The sequence below is a fragment of the Hippopotamus amphibius genome, chromosome 1, assembly GCF_030028045.1.
Source record: "Hippopotamus amphibius kiboko isolate mHipAmp2 chromosome 1, mHipAmp2.hap2, whole genome shotgun sequence".
NCBI classification, from domain to species: Eukaryota; Metazoa; Chordata; class Mammalia; order Artiodactyla; family Hippopotamidae; genus Hippopotamus; species Hippopotamus amphibius.
Genome location: NC_080186.1, coordinates 153,123,982 through 153,147,482, shown reverse-complemented (window position 1 = coordinate 153,147,482; position 23,501 = coordinate 153,123,982). Strand labels below are relative to the sequence as shown.

The 23,501-nt window shown below is 44.7% G+C and overlaps 1 protein-coding gene and 1 long non-coding RNA gene across 9 annotated transcripts in view; one reads left to right on the top strand and one right to left on the bottom strand.

Annotated features, from left to right (window-relative positions):
* Positions 1-20,436, top strand: part of ABLIM3 (actin binding LIM protein family member 3) — a 127,130-nt gene extending 106,694 nt beyond the window's left edge. For 2 of the 3 annotated variants that reach the window (XR_009053170.1, XR_009053169.1), the window contains 7 exons: positions 575-639; positions 9,670-9,817; positions 11,053-11,082; positions 11,673-11,731; positions 12,680-12,740; positions 13,443-14,041; positions 18,294-18,429. Coding sequence is in view for 1 of the 3 variants with exons in the window: in XM_057731471.1 (XP_057587454.1) it covers positions 575-639; positions 9,670-9,817; positions 11,053-11,082; positions 11,673-11,731; positions 12,680-12,740; positions 13,443-13,450; positions 13,961-14,041; positions 18,294-18,407 (566 nt within the window). In the remaining 2 variants the exon portion in view is untranslated. Of the gene's footprint in view, positions 1-574; positions 640-9,669; positions 9,818-11,052; positions 11,083-11,672; positions 11,732-12,679; positions 12,741-13,442; positions 14,042-18,293 lie in introns of all 3 variants that reach the window. The other variant, XM_057731471.1, reaches the window with a different exon arrangement.
* LOC130851369 (uncharacterized) overlaps positions 1-23,501 on the bottom strand; it is a 158,605-nt gene that overhangs the window by 33,609 nt on the left and 101,495 nt on the right. For 3 of the 6 annotated variants that reach the window (XR_009053183.1, XR_009053180.1, XR_009053184.1), the window contains exons 5-10: positions 14,181-14,289; positions 12,113-12,193; positions 10,692-10,885; positions 8,183-9,119; positions 6,132-6,295; positions 758-960 (exon numbers count right to left, since the gene is read on the bottom strand). This is a non-coding gene — a long non-coding RNA (uncharacterized LOC130851369). Of the gene's footprint in view, positions 1-757; positions 961-2,380; positions 2,690-6,131; positions 6,296-8,182; positions 9,120-10,691; positions 10,886-12,112; positions 12,194-14,180; positions 14,290-23,501 lie in introns of those variants that run through there. The other 3 variants (XR_009053181.1, XR_009053182.1, XR_009053185.1) reach the window with 3 other exon arrangements.

Genomic DNA, 23,501 nt, shown 5'->3' with positions numbered 1-23,501 from the left:
ATGAGACTATTTCAATCACAAAAGGAAAAAAGAGAGAGAGAGCGTGAAAAACTATCTCCAAATGGCTTATGCCAAAACAGGGATTTTCTGGGTCATGCAACTGACAGTTTCTGAGGCCTAGCTGGATGCAGAGGTAGATGAACATCATCAGGACTTGACCTGTCCTCTGGGTTGGGTGTCTCCAGTCTCAGGCTGACTCTGCCCTCATCATGGCAAGATGAGTTCTGGCAGGTCCATGCTTACCTCCTACCCTTGCCAGAAAGAAGACTTTTCTCTCCCACCAGCAGCAGGAAAAGTCTCAACATTGAGGTTTATTGGCTCTGTTTGGGCAGTCAACTTCACCTGCACTTTCCAACCCAAGAATGGGAAGGGATGCTGGGCACCTCAACATAGGGAGGCCCACAGTGGAGGCAATTCACCAAAGTGCATTTGTGCAGGGTCACTCAGCTAGCAAGTGGAGGAGCCAAGAGGAAACCCCTGCCTGTCAAGGCTGTACTGCCCCCCCACGCCCTCTCCCCCGAGCAGACTGAGTGGGGAGCATGGGCAGGAGCTGATCCTAGCTGTCTTTTGGCAGTGCCCCGAGCCAGAAGGTTCTCATCCGGGGGAGAGGAGGAGGATTTTGACCGCAGCATGCACAAGGTAAGCAGCCCACACCACTGAATGAGATGCTTAGATGGTATGTTACTGGGATTTTTTCATTTGTGAGGGATGGAAACCAAATTCAAACTCACTTATGATAGAAAAAAGAAATGCAAACCTTGGCAATTCTCTCTCTCTCTGCTCTGTGCTGGCTTGCCTCTGTGCTGGTCTCATGCTCAAGCAGGTTCTTCTCATGTTGTGGTCGGTGGGTGCCAGTGACTTGTGCATCTCTGGTGGGAATGGAAGGTGACATAGCTGCTGAGGAAGGGTTTGTGGTCCCTCAAAAAAGTTACCACATAGAATTACCACTGAAACTGTCGACTGAAAGCAAACAAACAAAAAACAAACAAAAAAACAAATGCATAACCTAAAAGTTGAGAATTATATTTTATTCAGCAGACATACTGAGGACCTAAGCCCGGGAGACAGCCTCTCATAGCTCTGAGAGAGTGTTCCAAAGAGGTAAGGGAGGAGCCAGGATATATAGGAGTTTTTGCAAAAAAAAAAAACCCAAAAAAACAAGAAGTTGAACATCACAAGATTGCTGCTAATGAATGAAAAAAGAGACATCTCAAGTTAGTGACTTTAGTGCTTTTCTATGTATGGGAAGATGCAAGGACTTCCCTGAAATCATTCCTTTGATGTGCACCTTAACTATCTAGGGCCACTATCCTGTTTTTCTCCATCCTGAATCCCCTCAGGGTGCACTGTTGGGGGTGGCTGCAGAGGTTGATTGCTCAATGGCTGCAACATCCTTTGTTTACAGATATGGCAGGTGACATTCTTTGCTCATAGTGCCTCCTCCTGGCTATAAATCTGACCAACATGGAAGGCATTTCATGGCCAATTTTGTCCCTCAGGGCTGGGAAGGCTCATCCCTAGTTCAGGTGAAGATTCTGTTGATAGGCCACTTAATGTGCTGATTTTTTTTTTTTGGATCACGCCCTGTTGATGATCTAAAATTCTCTGTATCACCTGTCTTACTACTCTGTTATGATCCAGGAAATGTTTTCCCTTGTTGCTTCTTCCCATATCTAGAATTTCACTCTTACAGTTATTCTGTGTAGAGTTATGTATATGATCAACTGCCTTGAGACATCATTACTTTTGTTAGAGGCTTGATTACACATTGGTAATGTAAGAGATAACAATCTCATAAAACAGACAGGATATAAGCAATACAGCTAGTAACATTGATAAACTGATAGTGCAGCAGAAAGAGGCACAAGGCATAAATAATTTGAAAACAACAAGAGAGAACAAACTAAAACAGTAATTAGTATAACTAGTTGCAATCTGGTCAAACTAAGCCATCAGGTCCATAGGGGAGCCAACCAGAGAAGCCAAAATTCTAGAGGGATCAGGTAGGGAGAAAAAGAGAAATGTTTCATCTTCATTTACAAAAGTATACTTAACTTGTTGTAGGTCATAGTTAGTGTAAGAGGAAAGGTTTTCTGGAAAACAGAGATTAAAAACTAGCATATTTCAGAAAAAAGTCATAAAATTATAAATCATATTCATCAATTCATTCAGTCCCATATAATTAATTCCTGTTGATCTAGATGGAGTTGTCAGGTTTTCCATTAGTGTTTTTTAATTTCTTACCCAGTTCAGGAGTAAGATCTAAAAGTTATCAGAAACTTGTATTTATCAAAAATCCTTTTTATGAATCTTAAGATTTTCATATATAAAAGCTTCAGAGTAAAACAATGATTGTCTAATAACAAGACAAAATGGCATGGTTAAGATCTGATTGATTAAAATGTAATTGACAAGAAACTTGGATACTTCTGTGACATACAACATCTTAAGATAACAACTAGAATTATGACTGATAGCCTTATACCAGGACATATCATTTTTAGGAATTCCATATAATATAGATGTTCCAAAATTTAATGACATTTACCCATATGACATAACCTAAGAAGGTTTATCTCTAATCACTTGACAGTGCTTCTCAAGTAATTTAACATACCAAATAAGCCTAATTAGTTTAACATTTCTCTCTGACATGTCTCAGGGTTTCTTTGAAGCATCCCAGAGTTAGCTGAAAGTCAAAAGAACTCCATTTAGAATTTGTTATTTGGGAAGTTTGTCAAAAATATCAAAAAGGCTTCAAAGCCCTTGGTCAAATAGGATCATAGGTCACTGTGAAACAATACTTCTTTTGTCACTTTAGTTAAGCAAATATTAAAAAACAAATACAGATCACTTACAGAAAAAGAATCTCATACAAAAAGAATCTCATACAATCTGTTTTCAAAAGCAATATTCCAAGATAACTTTGTTCTCTTAACAGAGAGAGGAACCAAATCCAGTCTTGCACCAGCCTACTTTTAATAGTAATATCTACTTACCTAATTAAATTAAATTTAACCTAACCCCAGCCTAACCATGTACAAAATTCCTTTTCAGGGCTCCCTTTTTACAAACCTTCCACAACTTTCTGTATTCTTGTTAGTTTGTCCCTTATTATTCCATCCACAAACAACCACCTCTAGGACAAAATCATTCTTTCCCCTTAACAAATGTATTTCCATTCTTCACAGCTTCTTTTGCTAAAAAAACACACCCTACTTTCCTTGCATACTGAAATGGTTCCCTTATTATCTTTAGTAGCTTTAATTACATATTATAATTTTAACCCTTAAAAACCTTAATCTCTAGTGAAAACTGACAAGCAGCAAGTAATTGTGAACTGTTTGTCATACCAGCATTTCCTGATTGGTATATCCCTTAACCTCCAGAAACATACATCTTCTCATAGCATAATTTCTTTCCTCAATTTGGTACAAGAGATGTATCTAATAAACCCAAACATCTTTAGTTTCCTTCTTGTAAGGACACAAAAGTAGGTAAATTTAGACCTGTTTAGCAAATTAATGTTTTGAGTATTTTATCTTATTTGAAGTTACCTGTATAGTCAGTGGATTCGCATTATTTAAATTAATTTAGCAAGGGCTGAGGAATCAAGATGGCAGAGGAGCAGGATGTGGAGCTCACCTCCTCCCACAAATACATCAAAAACACATCTACGAGTGGAGCTATTTGCACAGAATATCTAAACACTGACAGAAGACCTCAGGTTTCCAAAAGGGCAAGAAAACCTCCATGTAATCAGGACAAAAGAAAAAGAAAGAAAGGAATCAGGACAGGACCTGCACCCCAGGGAGGGAGCTGTGAAAGAGGAAAGGTTCCCACACCCTGGGAAGTTCCCTCGCTGGTGGGGAGATCAGCCTGGACAGAGGGGGAGCTTAGAGCCTCGGAGGCAAGTGCAGCAACCAGTCTGCTGAAGGCAAAATGGAGAGTGACCTGCACAGACAGTCAGCACTGCCACCCTGTGCCTTAGACCCTCCTCTGCCCATGTGGGTGGGGGCTGGGTGCTGAAGCTGGGGCTTTAGAGGTAAAACCCAGGGAAAGGCCCAGGACTGGCTATGCAGAGACAGCCTAAAGAGGCTGGAGTATGGCAACTGAGGGTACATTCAGAAGAAGCTTGGGCCCACCAGAGAGACAAGGTGCCACTGTTTGGGGGTACATGAGAACAAGGGTGGGACTGCCATAGGAGCTTTGTTCCCTGCACACACACTCTCAGGCAACAGGACACCACTACATGAGCTCCAAGGGTGGGCACAAGCCACCACTGCCACAGTGGGCTCCAGAGGCAGGCATGGGCGGCTGCCACCACTAAGAGACCCACGAGCAGCCACCAAGCACTGTCCCTGCTACCTTGGGAGTGTGCAAGCTGCTGTCACCACTAAAAGACCTGAGAGCAGGTACCAATTCCCGCACCCAACATCCGGGGAGCATGCATGGGCCATGAGCAAGCTCCCATCGCTGTCCCTGCTGTCCTAGGAGTGCACAGGCCACCACTAATGCAAAGAGACCCAGGAGCAGGCGCCAGTTGCACCCCCACCATCCAGAGAGTCGCACAGGCAGGGAAAAGGCACCAATCACTGTCCCTGCTGTCCTGGAAGTGCATGGGCCATCACTGCTGCTAAGAGACAGGAGCAGGCAACAATCGCTGCCCCTACTGTCCCGGGGTCACCTGGGCCACTGCCGCCACTGGGAGACCTGCAAGAGGGCACAGATTGCTGCCCCTGCCATACCCAGAATGTGCACGGGCCGCCATACCTGCACACTCCATTTTAAAGGAATAGCTGCCAGCACAAGCTAAGGAAAGAGGCAGCAAGCCTCCAAACTAAAAAGGCCTCAATTCCAGACAAGAGGATGGAGTAAAAGGACTTGAGCTCACCTCATCTCACAAAAATACCAAAATCACTACTAATTGCTGAACAACCATCGACAAAAAAGACTGGAACCTACCAAGAAAGGTATTTTACACCCAAAGAGAAAGAACAGGCCACATTATTATTAGCCCCTGAATATTGCTCCCAGTTTTTACATTATATTATATGCACTCGGGTAACCCTACTGGTTTCCTTTAGTATGTTTAATAATACTGAGGGGCAGATTCATGTGCCCTGTCTTATGAACCATTCCCCAGTGAAACACGTATATCACACAATATAATTAAACAAAAGAGAAATAAACATCTTATTTTAAGCCCACTTAAATATACCAATTTTTACAAACTTTTATCTCACTTCTATCAACTTTTATACCTTAACTTTAGCTTCCATTAGGAACCAATCATCCAAGCCTTGGTCTTACAAGGAGCCCTAGAAGCTTTCCTTTCTTTTTATCCCCTATTTTATCTATTTTTTATAAAAGGCTCTGGGGTCCCCGGTGAGGGGTTAAGCCAAGGGACTCAGGCCCTTTTGTCAATCTTTTAATTAACTGGCCTAACTGTCGCCCTAAGTAATTGTTGGTCAGGTATCTCAGTGTAATTTTCTTCTAGCTATTTAAATATACGTATATATTTTTTAATGGGGTAAATAAAGCAGACTTGTTGGAGACCTATAGGGGGCCCCTTTGTTCCATCCAACCTTAGGTGATGTATCAAATCTTTGCTTTAATCCCACTAACATCTGTTTTATTTATCTTATGAATAACCATCTAAAGATTTCTTTATCCTTTTAGGATAAATCCCTTTAAAATTTCTACCTTTTTGGGAAGAAGTCTCTAAACTTTCTCTTCATTTTTTCTTACTTCCCTGTTAACCTAATTAACATTAATTATCCTAATGTTTTTATTAGCATCTATAAGACACATTGAGGGGAAGCAGAAATCACAAATAAGGCTTCCCAAACCAGTTTTTTTGTTGTTGTTTTCAATTAAGAGTTCTCTCCCAGTGGAGTCACACAGGATGCATTTAATTCCCCTAGCAATGAGTTGTGACAGCATGTGTCAAATGTTGTCAACCAGGGAAGCTCATCAGAAACTCAGTGACCAGGGATTTTATTGGGGGCTCATCAAGGCAGCCTCTACCTGACAGGTAACAAAATTCCAGACTCCCAGAAGGAAAGCAGGTATTCATCATAAAACACATTGTTTGTATGAAGAGTTAAAGCATGGTGGGCCATTCTTACCAGTTTTCAAAATGGTGGGGACTCTTCTAAAATCCAAATTCTCAAATGCTATCCAAGAGTCAACAGGACTTGCAAACAGGACTTTTTGAAGATGGCAGTCTCGGACCTGCTGTGTTAAATCTTTTCTGCACTCCTGTCCATAGCTGAATGGCAGAGATCAATGCCTAAAACAAAAGCAACTTCAGACAGGACACAAGAAGGCCACGCACTTAGAAAATAGTGCCAAAAGTCTCAACCCATCATACGGGACAGTCGATAATAAACCAACCACAGAATGCTCACAAAATTTGGAAACACTGTTCTCAGTCTGCTTTTTTCATTCAACAATATATCATGATGACATTCCACATCAGATTCAATGTCATATTTAAGGGAGTTCTCAGATTAACCACGTATTTTTTTCCTACCTTCTATTTTTTTTTCTTATAAGTACCAATAAAACAGCTGTTTTAAAATTAACCAATTTAGAAGTTTCTCCAATTTAAAGGATCCTTCATATGGCCATTAACAAGATTTATCTTAATAGTGATGCAAACCAGTAAGACACCACAGGAGTCCCCACAACAGTTTGAAGATGTAACCCTCACAAAATCTAGAAAGTTTACTCCCAAATAGTTTAAGAAAGTAAAGGCCTTCATCACATGAACTGATGCAATGAAGGTTAAGATGGCAAAAGCCCCTGAGTGGCACAGTCAGACAAAAGACTGCTCAGAATCCCAGTCTATTGGACTTGCTGCCAAATGTACACCATATGTGTACCTTCCAGATGCCAAAGACCAGGTACTCCAGACACAGATACATACACACAGAATGCCTAAGAAAATCAGGCAGAACATTTACATCTCAAAGACACAGGGAGAGAAATGCAAGTTCCCCCTAGAAGGGCTTTTGTTTCTTTAAGGTCAGAATTCTGGAAAGATTTTTTATTAAGCCAGCTTTCTCTAACCTAACTACCTATGCAACAGAAGAGCCCCATCTTAGGGACTTCCTTGGTGGGACAGTGGCTAAGACTCCACACTCCCAATGTAGGGGCTCAGGTTCAATCCCTGGTCAGGAAACTAGATCCCACGTGCTGCAATGAAGAGATCGCCTGCTGCAAACTAAACAGTCTCACATGCCACAACAAAGATCTAGCATGCTGCAACTAAGATCCGGTGCAGCCAAATAAATAAATATTTTAAAAAAAGAAAAGAGTCCCATCTTAGTCATTTTCAGGGTGAGATTTCCTTTAATTCCCAATTAAGTACTTGTAAGTATAAGTTTTGTACATACATAAATCTGGCTGGGGTGTTAGTTAGAGCCTGGCAATCTTTTGTTCCTTTTTCCTTTTTGTTTTTGAAAGCCTTGTTCCCCATTCCAAGGTCAGTTTGTCATGATAAAATCATTAGTGATGATCATGTGGTGAGCCATATGCTGTTTGTGAGCTTAATTCTTCTAGGTTTTACTCTAGAGTCATTTTAACCCTCTTACGTGTCTTGGTTTCTCCCTTTGGTAGCCTAAGACCACCGTGGATGCTCAGATTATGGAGTGGCCAGCTCTTATGCATGTCCCTGGCAGGAAAGTTTTTAATTAAAAAGAATGGCTTTCCCTATAGGGATAGCTGCACAATATGAGGACTTGCCTCTACCACTCCCGCAAGTTTCTCAGTTGCCTGAGAAAGCCATTGCCAGCCGGGAGATGATGTTCCTTGTTTTGGAACTAAAAGCTCTCATGAGATATTTTCACTTTTATTTTGACAAACTCTATTAAAGTAGCCAAGTAGGAAAAAATGACAGGCCAGTCTTCCATCTAATTACCCAATCCAACCTTACTCATTGTCTTTCAACTGAGCAAAGTCTCCCCAGTCTTTCAACTGAGGATAACCTGCTCAGTATCTAAATAAGCAAAAAATCTTCCCAGTATCTTTCAAATGGGGATAATCCAGGTACCTCTTCTTGAAACTAAGTTTCAAGGATAACCTACTACTCTTCAAAGTGAGGAGTTTAACACCACTGAATAAACTTAGGCTCATCACCCAATAACAGGAGATCTGAGAATCAGGAGAGACTCACCCAAATTCATCTGGACTTTCTGAGGAGGCAGATGGGCCCAAGACTCCTCTGCTGGTACCTAGGCTCTGGATCCTTGTAGAGTTTAGGCAAGGGAGAAAAGTCTGCTCTGGGTCCCTTTGTGGCTGCAAAAACTGTTGACTGAAAAAAAAATACAAAACCTAAAAGTTGTGAATTATGTTTTATTCAGCAGACATACTAAGGACCTAAGCCCAGGAAACAACCTCTCAGCTCTGAGGGATAGTTCTGAAAAGGTAAAGGTAGAACCAGGATGTAAATGAGTTTTGCAAAACTAACAAACAAAACAAAACACAGTCAAACATCAAAAGATTCTAATGAATGAAAAAACAGACATCTCAAGTTAGTGAATTTAGTGCTTTTCTGTGTATGGGAAGATGCAAGGGTCTGGGTTGACTGAAATCATTCCTTTGATGTACACCTTAACTATCTAGGGCCAGTATCCTGTTTTACTCCATCCTGAATCCCCTCAAGGTGCACCGTTGTGGGTGGCTACAGAGGTTGATGGCTCAATGGCTGCAACGTCCTTTGTTTACTGATATGGCAGGTGACATTCTTTGTTCACAGACCCATCAATTCCACTCCTAGGTATATACCCAGAAGAACTGAAAATTGGTGCTAAAACAAATACATGTACATGCAGGTTCACAGCAGTACTACTCACAATAGCCCAAAGCAGCCCAAATGTCCATCAATGCACAAATGAATAAACAAAATGTGGCATATCCATATGACAGAATATTATTCGATTATAAAAAGGAATGAAGTGCTGATACACACTACAATGTGTATGAACCTTGAAAACATTACACTTAGTGAAAGAAGCCAGACACAAAAGTCCACATGTATGATTCCATCCATATGAAATATCCAGAAGAGGTCAATCCATAGAGACAGAACACAAACTGGTGATTATCAGGGCCTGGAAGGAAAGGGAAAAAGGGAGTGATCATTTAATGGGTAGAAGGTCTTCTTTTGGAGTGATAAAAATGTTTTGGAACTAGGTAGAGGTCATGGTTGTACAACATCATAAATGCCACTGTATTGTTTGTTCATTTTAAAATGGTTAATTTTATGTGAAGTTCACCCCAATAAAAAATGTCTTTTTTTAAAAAATGGGTGCCAGCAACTCCAAGAAGAGTCCCAGGAAGGCTCTCACTGGTCTGGCTAGAGCCATCTGCCCATTGTTGAACCAATCACTGTGGCCAGGGTTAATGCTATCATTAGCCAGGCCTGATTTCTCTGGTGCCCACCACCAGAGCCCCAGCCTGACCACAAGACTATTCGTGGATGAGAAATGATGTCCCCCAAAGGAAAATATGGGTACTGCAAGGAAAAAGGGACACTGGGAAGGCAAAAAATGTCAGAGGTTCACTATAGAGAGTCTGGTCCCCCAGCCTTTCCCAAGCCTGTTCCATCTCAGTGTTCTTTGCTTCCTTTCTAACTTCATCTTGCTCCTCCCCCAACCCCAGCTCCAGAGTGGAATTGGCCGACTAATTCTGAAGGAAGAGATGAAGGCTCGGTCCAGTTCCTATGCGGATCCCTGGACCCCACCCCGAAGCTCCACCAGCAGCCGAGAGGCCCTGCACACAGCTGGCTATGATATGTCCCTAAATGGCTGTAAGCACTGTCCTGGAGCCTGCCAGGGTGGGGACACTTTCTTCCCCAGCAATTCTTCCATAAGTGAATCTAACCTCCTATGGCCTCTCTCCAGGGTCTAGGATACAGACTAAATAAGACCATGCTCTGTCCTGAGCAGTCACTTCTGCTTCTTTGGGTCATCTGAAACTGTGACTTCCTGTCAGGTTCCATGTAAGGAAAGAACTCTTCTAATAGTCTGAAGATAAAAGGGGCTACCTCTTGAGGTAGTGAGTCTCCCATCACTGGAGGTATATAAGCAGAGGCTTGGTTCAAGCACTTTGCCCTAAGAGTCTCTCACTGTAAGCTCCTCCCTGCTTAGACCCACACATACTCTGCCGACCTCCTCTCTTACCCCTATAGGATTCAGTCTTGCCAGGAAATCCTACCTCAGGTCAATACTTGATGGATAATAAAAAGTACCATTTATTATAATCCTGTGTGCTAGGCATTTATAGATATATTATCACCCTTGGTCCTCACAAAGACCCACAATGTAGAGGGATTATTATCACCCACTTTATAGATGAGAGACCTGAGGTTAAGCCTCTTACCCAAAGTCAGAAAGCCAGTAAGTGACTGAACCAAGATCAGACCCAACATAGAATAACCTTAAGGCCATAAGCTTTTCCCCTTTGCTGTACTACACCTTGACTCTAGGTGGGGTTGAAGATGACAGTGGTGGTGGTGGTGGTGGTGATGATAAAGCCAGTTTTATTGAGGGTTTGTACCTGTCAGGCACCGTGCTAAGCACCTTACTGTACTGTGTCCTATAGTCTTCACAGAAGGAGACACGATCCCTCCCCATTTTACAGATAAGAAAACAAAGCATGACTTACTTACCTGAATTACTTACCTGAAGTTGGGTATCTATTAACGGCAGAACCAGGATGAATTGATGAACTGTTTCCCTGAGGGGCACTCTTCTGAACCCCTGGCTCTGGGCTCTGTACATTGCACCAATGCTGCTAAAAATTCAGCTCCATTCAATGGCATTTGTGCAATAAATATCACAGAGCACCTGCAATGTGCCAGGTGCCGGGCTACAAGCTGTGTCGGGAAGGGAAGATGGGGTGCAGAAGCAACAATTAGAAACTGCCCAGTGGGAAAGGAGGTACTGGAGGAGGCCCGTCCTCCCCACCGACCAGGGTGGCCTGGGTATGGGAGCCATTTCTGTGTCTCCATGAACACTGATCTCCGGCTTCTCTCTCTTGCAGCCCCTCGGACCCACTACCTGGCTGACAGCGGTATGTTCTGCCCGCCCTACCTTCAGCCCAGCATGTTCTGTAAGAGCCAGAGCTGAGTCCACTGCAGGTCCCCCTTAGCTGTGATGACCATACAATGTGGATGTTCCAGCACAGTCATCTGAAATAGTCCATCCCATGTGTTTGTCAGATAGTGGGCCTTAATCTTTGGTTCTGGAACCAGTGTTGCCATGCCTAATGGCTCCCAGAGAGAAAAAGCACACACCTTTTCCACCCACGTGGGAACCTGTCTCTCTGAGTTCTGAGCTCGACTCCAGTTCCAGGACCTTTATCCAGAGCCACTCTGTGGCCAGGACACACGGGTCCATCATAAGAGGATAGATGTGTGCAGGTTAAAGCCAGAAGACTCTGTGAGTGGGTACTTCAGGTGGACCTAGAATGCTGCCAGGGTGAGGCACCCCTAAGACGGTTAGCTGTAAGCCTGGAGAGCAGTGGAAGAAGCCAGTGGCCCCTGTCTATCCCCCTTCTCATGAGGTTGGGGAGTAACATTGGCCATTTGCAGCCAGATGACCTCAGGGAGAGGAAACCCTGGCTTGGGGCTCCTGGTAATTGTCTTGGCTCCTTCTTTTCAGACCCCCTCATCTCCAAATCTGCCTCCTTGCCTGCCTACAGAAGAAACGGGCTGCACAGGGTAAGAGAGGCTGTGTTGGGGACATTATTCCCAAGAGGTTCACAATTCCTGCATTAGCTCATGGGTGATGACTTATGGGTGAAACCTGGACAGAGGCCTTGGGGCTAGAGATGCATTAACAAAAGAGTCCCCATGGGAGGGTCTGGGAGCACCTAGTATTTATGGCACAATTACTCCATGCTGAGCACTTTATAAACACTCACTCATAACCCTGCAAGGTAGTTACTATTTTTAATAACCCTATTTTGTGGATGAAGAAATGGAGGTACAGAGAGGTGTAGTGTCCTGCTTGAGCTCTCATTCCTAATAAGTGCTGAGCCAGGATTCGAGCCTGGGCCAGCTGCCCCCACAGCCCACACCTGACTGCTGGGTTCCACTCACCTGCTTTGGCTTGGAGCCTTCTGAGCTCTTAGGTGTCCTATGGCATAAAACCTTAATGGAAGCTGTGAGTTGATTTAAGGGCTGAAAGGGAATGAAAAATATGTCTTGTTGGCAAAAGGAGAGGCTCTGTGACTAGACAAGTGATGGGGGAAAGGGCAGAGACACTGAGATAGACATTTATTTACTGAGCACCTACTAAGTGACAGGCATTGTTCTAGGTGCTGGGGGTCCTGCAGTGAATAAATTTGCTGCTCCTGTGGAGCTCACATTCTAGCTGGGGAGACACACAACCAATAAGCACATGTGTGACTTGAAGTCAGCAATCATAGGTACTTGGATGGAAGACAAAGCAAGGAGGTAGAGAGAGGTCAGAGAGGGATGAATTTAAACAAAGTCCTGAGTGCACAAAGGATCTCACCTCTCTAAGACCAGCAAGAGCCACCCAAATAGAGGGAAACACAGTGTCAGAGCCCTGGGGTGGGGAGGACACATGGCTGGGATGGATTAAGTGTGGAGATGAAGCCAGACAGAGATGTCATTAGGGCCCTGGTTCTGTCTCCCCTGCAGACACCCAGTGCAGACCTATTCCATTACGACAGCATGAATGCCGTCAACTGGGGCATGCGAGGTGAGTGCAGGCCTCTCTTAGGACTTCATAGGGACCTCATTATAATGCACTACTTATAACTGCCCGTTTGACAAACGATTCTGGCCCCATGCTGGGCTCTGTCCAAACCCCAAGTTCCCTTTCACTTCCCTTTCCCTCTCTTTTCCCCTGCTTTTCCCTCATCTTCTCAAGCCCCTAGCTTTGGGTGATCTCCAGGCCATCTGTCCCATCTGGATTTCCAGAGCCATCACAGAGTGCTTGCTGTTTTCCCAGTACTGCTGAGCTAGAGTTGCCTGCCAGCCCCAGGTGCAGGGAAATACTCAGAGCCAAATGCACATTGTTCCCAGAAAAAATTTCATGAGCCTCACACTCTCTGCCAGCGATGCTCTCCCGCCAGCCTCTTCCAGCTCCTACAAGCAGGCTCAGGCAGGAAGGTGGGCCCATATCAAACCCTTGAGGATTCCCGCCAGAAGATAAAGGATCTCACCCATGTGCTTCATGGTGCCAGACTCTTCTTATTTCTGTTCTAAATATCTCAAAAGTGCTTTTTCCCAAAAAAAAACCTATCTCTGGATCAGCTCAATCCCTTTCTCCATTGTGTTCAAACCAGCCTTGATTTTGGATGAATTCAATAAGGAAAGGGTCTCTATGACAGAGGCCAGTGTAGTGATGCAAAGCAAAGAATGATGGTTTCTACTTTGTGTGTCTCTTTTCTCTCTACAGAGTACAAGGTAAAGATACATAGACCCTGGGGATCTCTGGGACCCTGCAAGTTGCTACACTGGGGACCAGCAGGAAGATGACAGCACTGTCTATTCAGGGAAGGGACCATTGATAAATAACCCCAAGGGTCCTCTCAAGACTAGCATTTCCAGTCCCTCCTTGGCCCACTTTCCCTGAATCCTGCCCTACGTCTCTTGCCTTCTGAAACGAGACAGTTCCCCTGCGCCTCACAGACTTTCTGGAGGCTTGCCGATCACAGATACGAGATGTTTCCATTCGGGAGCTCTTGTGCTCACATTAAGGCCAAATGCCACCAAGCTCATCCCTGGCAGTATTCGAGGACTCTGGGACCCTGCCTTTTGGGAGAAGGTGCCTTGAGGCTGCCAGGAAACCCCAAAGAGGACAATTTCTGGCTCTTTTTGGATAGAGGAGGGAGCCCAGCTAGACACAAAATACGTCTGAAGGGACAAGCCCACCAACCTCACCCAACCTGCAACACCCCCATCCTCTTTCCTTAGATCTACCCTTATGAACTGCTCCTGGTGACCACAAGAGGGAGAAACCGACTGCCCAAGGATGTGGACCGGACACGCTTAGAGGTACGTATAGAAAACTTAGCAGGAGCCTTTGGGTTTGGTATGATTCCAGAAATTGCCTGGTCTAACCCAGCTTGGGAGGGGCAGGCAGAATGAGTGGTGTAAAGGTCACACAGCTGGTTGAAAAAGCAGAGACTCCAACCTGGTTTCCTTGGCTCAAGACTATTCCTTGCTGTTCTGTGTGGCCTCCTCAATTCAGTTAGCATCTGTGGTGCACAGCTGCAGCATGTTTCCAGCTGGGGATGATGCTTCTGCAGACATAAGAGGAGAGCTAGATTTGGTTCCTGCCCTCCAAGGCCCTGAAGTCTGTCTGATAAGAAGAAACACAGCACTGGTGTTATGCAGGATTGTATAGGAGACCAGTGCCTGCAACAGGGAAGGATGGGGGACAGCTCTGTGCAGAGGGTAAACATATAAGCAAGTCTCAAGCAAGACTCCCTAGGTTCCAACCCTGATGCTGTCATCCCTAAGTGGACAGCTTAGCCACATGGCAACCTCTCTAAACCTTAGTTTTCTCCTCTTTAAAATGGGATGATTGTCATGCTTCCCTCAAGCTACCAAATGACATACATGAGACAATACTCACAGAGACCTTGACACAGAGTTTGGCAGTGTACTGAGCAGAAAGTTCTCCATGAGTGTTTCATTACTGTTACTCAGAGAAGATCACTAAGGCTGGGTGGGTTGACACAGGCTTCCAGGGGAAGGAAGGATTTGGATGGACTTTGGAGGTGAGCAGGTTTAGATGGAAGGAGAGAGAAGAGAGCATCATGAGCTGTGGCAACAGCATAAACAAGGCACAGACATGGCCTAAGCGTGGCATTGGGCTCTGGAGCCATCCAGTCCACTTGGAGTTCCGGTACCTGGTTACACTGGTTCCAGGAGTACTGGAACTGCCTTTCCATCTCAGTGCCTCTCCCTGCAACACCCTTTCCATCTCACCAGTTTCCTCACACACTGAGCCCCCTTCTGGTGATGCCTGGGCCCAAAGCCTCCCCTAAGCCTTCCTCAGGATGTGCTGCTCACCTTATCTTCCAGCCTCCCTCAGCCCTGTGTCCAGATCCAATACCTGTCTTTCTCATTTGTAACAGATCATCAAGCCATCCATTTCCTCAGCCTGACACATTGTCTGTCATCTACCACAGGGCCTGGACTATGGGGAGGTGTCAGGAGATGTCCGTAGAATTAAATGCAGGCTCAACACTGCTTGGGACCTCCCCTGACCTGAAGGCTGAGGAATTTGCCCACAGTAGAGGGGTGGAGCCATAGGAGGTGGGTGTAAGTGGCCAGGAAGCTCTGTGAGTCCTGGTAGCTCTAGCATGCTGGGGTAGCAGGGAAGGAAGCAGATGATTCTCCCCACATGCATAACAAGGGCTTCCTTTCATTGTCTAGCAGTGAGTGCCTGCCGGTGCTGAAGGGGACAGCTCCCACGGCAGCTCAGCGGAGCCAGCATTTAGGGATGGAAACATTCACAAACCTGGTTCGTCCTGGAGGACCAACTGCTCTTCTACATCCTCCAGGACAACCAGAAGCTCAGACCAGGAAAACGCTACCTTCTTTAAACATCAGAATCACTTATGGAGCTTTTTTAAAATACCAATATAGGGCCCCACCCGAGTCCAATTAAATAACAATCCAGGGAAGGAGTTCAGCCATCAGTTATTTTTCAGAGGCCCAGGGATGTCTAATATAGGGCCTGAATTGAAACTACTGGGCTAGAGACACTGCCTTAGCCCTCTGCAGCAGTTCAAGCAGGGCAGTGAAGAAACCCCTGACTCTGTCCTCAAGGAACTCAGAGTATAGATACTTGTTCATTCAATAAATATTTATTGAAACCTATTATATATACCAGGTACTATTCTAGGTACTTGCAATATATCCGTGAACAAAACAAGGACCCCTGCTCTCTTGGAGCTTGTGTTCTCATGTAAGAAGACAGACAGTAAATGACACAATTAATAAAGAAATGATATAATATATTGGGAGGTAATGGGGCTGAGGCAAAGGGTAAGAGGAGAGAAGTGTGAGGGGGACTGGGAGTTGGAGGGGTGAGTTGCAGTTTTAAATAGGGTGGTCAGGGTAGATCTCATTGAAAACATGACATTTGAGCAAAGACTTGGAGTAGGTGAGGGAGTTAGCTGTGCTTATATAGGAAGGAAGAGCATTCTGGACTAAGGGAACAGCCACTGCCAAGGCCCTGACACAGGAGTGAGCCTGGTGTGCTGGAGGCCGGCAGGAGGTGAGTGTGGCTGGGGCCACGTGAGCCCAGGAGAGAGGATGAGGAAGAGATGAAATCAAAGGAAACAGAGACCAGGCCATGCTACGTGACAGACACAAGAAGCGATCACTGCACTAATGAGAGTGCCAGTGATTGAGTGCCAGCCACTCTGCCAAGCATATGACCCACATCATCTCAGTCACTCTTACAATATCCATGAGGTAGGTACTGGGATGCTGCTACTCTAAGTAGAGGACATTGAGGCTCAGTGAGGTTAAGTACCATGTCCAGGGTCACACACTCATGTCTGCCTGACTCTAAAGCCCATGCACTTAATCTTTGTGCTTTAAAGTCTGCAGTGAATGTCAAATGGACAGGGCCACTGTTATGTGCTCTGAGAACTCAGAGGAGAAAGGAAGCTCCAGGTGGCCCTTAAAAGGAGGAGAGAAGAAAAGCCTCAGACTCCTTCAGTGTGCCCTACAGTGTTTGCTTGAGTAGTTTAGTCTGCCATTCCTTTATATTGAGTCTTGTTTAAAAAAAAAAAGGAAGAAAGAAAAGATTCTTGAACATAGCAGAGAAAGCCAGCTAGAGAATCAGTAGTAACCATCACTCTCTAACAAAAAAAAAAAAAAAAAAAAAAGAGAGAGAGAGAGAGACTAAATTTCAGTTCACATCAGTCTTTACTATGGTAGGAGCAGAGTATGCTCTCATATTCACATATTTTTCAAAACTCGAGTGAAAGTAAAACAGATTTGGGCGAGTCAATAACATGAAAAAAGAAAAGGGGCACTGTCTAGACTGGTGGAGTCTGAAGGAGTCTAACAACCAAATGTAATGTGTGGATGCTGTCTGAATCCTTATTCAAACAAACCAGCTATTAAAAGACACTTTTGAGACAATTAGGGGAATTTTATTGTAGACAGGTATTAGGTAATTCTGTGGAATTGTTGTCATTTTTTTCTTGCTCATGCTGTTGTGGTTATATAAGAAAATACCCAGCATGTTTTGAGATGCAAACTGCTGTATGTAGGCGTGAACTGACAGTGTCTAGGGTTTGTTTTAATGACATTTCAGCAAAGGAAACAGATGAAGCAAATGTGGTAAAACTCTCTGAATCTGGGTGATGGGCATGGGTGGGCATTGTGCTATTTTCTCTCTTTTCATAAAAAAAGACACATTTATGACATTCTTAATGGGATCGACCAAGAGAGGCAGTGAGAGTACACTGTATTTGAAATCAGAAGCCCTGGACTTTGGTCTCAGCTCTGCTGCTTACCTAGCCTCCTTCCCTCACTCTCTCCCGCTTGGGCAAGTCATTTTAATTCTCTGACTTTTGCTTTTCTCATCTTTCAGTTGGGTAGAAATAATTTCTGGTTTTCAGAAGAAAACCAGGTCAGAAGAATTAAAGGAGAAAAATGAGGGTGAATGTACATTTATGAACTATTGAGCATAATACAAACGTAATGCAAGGACTTGGTGGTAGTGTTAAATACTAAGTACTAACAAAATCAACTCAGAGTCACCGGCAGCCATGATAGATGTCCAACAAAAGTATCAAAGTTACTTTTACCTAAAGTTGTGGAAATTCATAGTGACAATAGGCCAGAGAATTGGCTGTTACGTGGCTGTATACATAATTCTCATTCAATCTCCTTCATTACTCGATTAGCTAATATAATTGCTACCAACTTAACTACAAGTGAATGCAGTTAAGTTTTCAGGCAGGATATATGCCACCTATTTCTCTCATTAAACAAAATTGTAAATTTTATTTTGAAAAATAAAATTTCAGACCTAGAAAAGTTACAAGAATTGTAACATGAGTATCCGTCTACCCTTCACCTAAATGCACCAGTTGTTCACTTTTTGCCACACTTTAAGTGCCATGTGTTTCTGACCTTCCATGGGTCAGACACTGTGCCAGGCACAGTGCACCCAGAGAAAACGTACAGGAACCACTCCTGCCTCCACCTGACCCCAGCCTGCACCTCACATCCTCAATCTGTTCCCTCTCTGTCTCCTCCCACCTCCTTTCAGCGCCACCTGTCCCAGGAAGAGTTCTACCAAGTCTTCGGCATGACTATCTCTGAGTTTGACCGGCTGGCCCTCTGGAAGAGGAATGAACTGAAGAAGCAAGCCCGGCTGTTCTAGGCAGAAGCTCTATAAATATATATGCATTTATATAAAGATATATGTAAAATCTCTATACTGAAGCTCGGTATAATCCTCTCTTGTGTAATGGGACACACTGCCTGCCATGAGACTTGCTTTTCTGTTACCGTCAGGCAAGCCCACATCATCAAGATATTTTTATGCTCCTTACTTTCTCTTTTCTAAGTGCAATGGGATTTGGGAAGGGATTTGCAGGGACTCCCATCCTTTTACTGGGGAGCCTTTTTATACTGAAACATCTGTCCTGAATTGAGTCCCCCAAGGTCCACCCTCTTTCCTGAAGGAGGTACCTGAAGGAGTCTCTCTTCTCTCTGCTTCTCGGCTGTTTTCCCCAAACTCCAGGGAGGATGCTGACCATGCAGTTTTCACACCTTATTGGCCCCAGAGGGGCCCTCTCATGGGAGGAGGCACAGCATTCTCCCCAAGTCACTGAGCACCTTTGAGAGCCCTGAAGAATTTTCTCATCACCCCCAGTAGAACCTCAGTGCTCTCTGGGGGTGATGCAGCTAGAAATGTGGGTTCCATGTCTACTCGTTACAGAAGTAAACAGAAATGGATAGGGCCTTGGCCTCTCCTCACCTATTCAATCCTCCTTCAATCCTTCTTGATCCTCACCTCTCTCTAAGCAAAATCTATGACTCATGGTAGGAAAAGAAAAAGCACTTCCCTTCCCTGCACCATTACTTCCAATGGCCCCGTGCCTGGCCCCTACGTGGAGAACCAGAGGGAGGGAGTGGGAACTGGGAGCAGGAGGCAGAGCTGGGCACCCGTTAGCACTGGGGCTGCAGGACCTCTTGGGACCCTCCCGCACTGCTCCCAGAACCTCCTGACCCTTCCCCCTTTGGAGGAGAGGCCCATTACTGCAGCCTGTATTTTCCAGCCTTACTACAATCTATGTGCCTGACAACTCACCACAGGGCTAACATTCCCATCACAGCTCCCACCGAACAGCTAGACAGACAGCCTCTAACACATACATCCCCAAAGGGGCCATGTCCTAAAGAAAGTTTCTTGGCCTGTGTCTTCTGGTCCCTGGGCTGGCAGAGCAACCCAACCAGACCCCTACCAGTCCTCAGCTCACAGCGCAAAGTTAGCCATGGTTCATGGGGGAGACTTTTGAAGAATGACTGCTTATGAGATTCCAAATGGAGCATTGGCCAATATCGCTCATGGTCATCCTGATTTCCCCAGTGGCTGCCTTTCCTGCCTCCTTGCCTTTTGGAACAGGGGTGAAAGCTTAACCTTCTCTCCTCCCCACCCCAAACCTGCAACCATGAGTTGGTGATGTCTGATGGGGTCTATTCCTTCCTGGAGATGCCTTGAGTCAGACCACTGAGGTCGTGGAGGAAGATGAAGAAATGGAAATGACAATTATGACTCTCAACAGGTTATGTGTTGTGGCAAATGTAGAACTGACTTCAACTCAACAAACCCTCACTGAACACCTTCTGATGCTGAGCACCTGCTGTATACTGAGCACCTGCTGTATACTGAGCACTGAATGGGGGAGGGAGATAGGAATACTGGGATGATCAACATGGGGCCCGATCTCAGGGGCATGCCTACTAACAATGGGTATCGTAAGGCATGTACTCAAACATGATGGATGTGAGGCAGAAAGTGACAGGAGACTGCATGAGAAAGTGTGACATTACTAAGAAGGCAAATGCAGCTGGAGCAGACCAAGAAAAGCTTTCTAGAAAAAACTGCATTTGAGCGAAGTTCGGGAAGGATCTTAGTAAACTGGGAGGAGACTGTAACTTGAAAGGGTGATAGGATGAGGGGCCATGAGGGAGGTCTAATATGCTCTCATTTAAAATGTCAACCCTCTCTGCATCTTCTCTTTTTTGGCCAATGTCTTTCAACTGTCCTGACCCCTTTAGAAATGTCCCCAGCCAGACACAATCATTGAAACTGCCTCATTATCACTGGTTGAGAACTTGGCGAGATTGAAAGGCTTTTGTTATTGTTGTTGGATATTTTTTTCCCATAAACGCACATAATTTCAACCCAGACTTGTGTCTTTCTGTTGTTTCTAGTGTGAGTGGAAATGAGTGACATGGGGAGAGGCTGAACCATGCATATTTTTTCAAAATAAAACTTTCAGAGAGTATCCTCAGTTTCTCTGACCAGGTAAGCATTACCCAAATTGTTTCCTGCAGAATTCAGGGTCCTGCAGGATGGAAGAGGATGTTCCAATAACAAACAAGCTTCTATGATCAAAAAATAAGACCCAGGTGAGTCAGGAACGTCCACGAGGTGAACCTGGAGGTGGGGGAGCCTGGTGAGCGTCAGAGTCCGCATGCTCAGTAAGCCAGAGACCACCCAAGCTCTGCATCTGACCTCATCTGATTCAGTGTTGCAGTTACTGACAAACACAAGAGGCGGGAAATCAAGAGTAGAAGGACTTGGAGCTCACCTCCCCCCACACATACATCAAAAATACATCTAAATGTGGAAGAATTCTCACAGAAAACCGATTGAAAACTGGCAGAAGATCACTTACACAACCAAAGCTTCAAGAAAGATCCTCATGTAACCAGGTAGGACAAAAAAGAAAAATAAGGCATCAGAAAGGGACTGGCACCCCTCAGAGGGAGTTATGAAAGAGGAAAGGTTCACTCACCCTGGGAACCTCCATTGCCAGCTGGGATGTCCACAAGGACAGATAGGGAGCTAAAGGGGCCTAGTCCCTGCTCGCGAGGAGTGTGCACGTGCTGGCTTGCTAACAATCAGGGCAGAGAGGCCAGTGGTTGATGGCTGCCACATCGTCACACTTCTCAACCCAAAATGCCATCCAGGCGGGGCTGCTGGTAGACACAGCAGCTAGGCACTGAGACTCGGCCTTCAGGAGATGGACCCTGGGAGAGGACTCAATCTAGCTGTGCAGAGATAACCAGATGGCCTAGAGTGTGGTCTGGACCACCACTGTTAGCACACGCCACAGTCCACCATAAGAGCCCCATTGTCAGCATGCTCACAGAGGGATGCAGCTGCAGTGGTGGTGGACTTTGTGAGCATGCACGTGACAGGGGTGGGGCTAACATCAGAGCCAATTATCACGGCTTCCATAGCAGAAGCAGGTCCAAGAATGGGTCCAGCATCAATGGACCATGTTGTTGTGCACACCAGGTGGCACAGCATCACAGAATCCCACATTCCCTGCAACAGCCCCTGGGGAAGAGTGGTTCCTTTCCTAGCAGGAACACTCTGGTCCTGCCTACCTCACACCACAGCTTGGAGACATATCTAGGGCAGACAAGCCCTAGGAGAGCCCTATCACAGAGGTAGCCCAGGTGCTAAGTGGCAACACAAGCACCTTGATTCGGCAACTACAATGCCCTCGCCCCCAATGCCTGCCTAACACTAGGTCTTGGACAAACACAATGGAAAAAGGGACATAACCTGGGACTGCTTCTGGACAAAACGAAGGACACCTGCACAGGCAGTGCAGAGGTTCTCTGTGATCACACAGGCCTCACTTGCTTCAGCACTCACCTCCTTAGGGACACAGCACATACTTAAGGGCAATACAGCCTTACTGAACCCAACCCTTAGGGCTCCTACACCAACAACGGGGGATCAGACCCCACCCCTGACAGGGCTGTGACAGCCACAGAGCAAAGAGGAGGCCCCGCCCAACTTCCAGTGCAGACTCTGGTTACACCACCAATCACATCCCCTATCAAAGGGATAATTTCCACTCTGAGGGAAGACGTGGCTGGCATCCAAACCAAAATATTAGACTCACACAGTCTACACAGGAACACTCATACATTAAAAACAGCCCTTCAGTGGGACTTCCCTGGCAGTCAAGTGGTTAAGACTCCGCACTTCCACTGCAGGGGGTGTGTGGGTTTGACCCCTGGTTGGGAACTAGGATCCTAATGCCATACAGCACTGCCAAAAAGACCCAAAAAACAGCCCTTCAAGACCACAGAGATAACTGTTTTTCCTAATTTCACAGAAACAGAGAAATTTAAGTAAAATGAAAAAGCAGAGGAACTACTCCAATTGAAAGAACAACAGATATCCCCTGAAAGAATAAACAGTAAAACAGACCTCTCCAGTCTACTAGACCCTAAGTTCAAACCGGAGGTAATAAAAATGCTAAAGGAATTAAGAAAGATTATCAACAGAAATGCAGATCACTGTAACAAGAAACTAGAAACTATAAAGAGGAATCAATCAAAACTAGACAAATGAACTGCCAAGATAAAAACCAAGCTAAAAGCAATGAATAAGACAAAGATACTACGAAAAAAGATAATTACAGACAAATCGCTGATGAACACAGACGCAAAAATCCTTAACAAAACACTAGCAAACTGAATCCAACAATACATTAAAAAGATCATACATCATGATCAACTGGGATATATCCCAAGTATGCAAGGATTCTCCAATATATGCAAATCAATCAGTATGAATATACCACATTAACAAACTGAAGAATAAAAACCATATGATCTTCTCAATAGATGCAGGAAAAGCATTTGACAAAATCCAACATCCATTTATGATAAAAAAAGAACTCTCCAGAAAGTGGGCACAGAGGGAACCTACCTCAACATAATAAAAGCCATATATGATAAACCCACAGCTAACATCATTTTCAATGGTGAAAAACTGAAAGCATATCCTCTAAGATCGGGAATAAGACAAGGATGTCCACTCTCACCACTTTTATTTAACAAAGTTTTGGAAGGCCTAGTCACAGCAAACAGACAAAAGAAAGAAATAAAAGGAACCCAAGCTGGAAAAGAAGTAAAACTATCACTGTTTGCAGATAACATGATACCATGCACAGAAAACCTAAAGATGCTACCAGAAAACTACTAGAGCTCATCAATGAATTGAGTCAAGTTGCAGGATACAAAATTAATACACAGAAATATCTTGCATTGCTATACACTAACAACAAAGGATCAGAAAGAGAAATTAAGGAAACAATTCCATGTACCCTCACATCAAAAAAATAGGATACCTAGGAATAAATCTACCTAAAGAGGCAAAAGACCTGTACTCTGAAAACTATAAGACGCTGATTAACAGCGTCATTGACGACCAAGA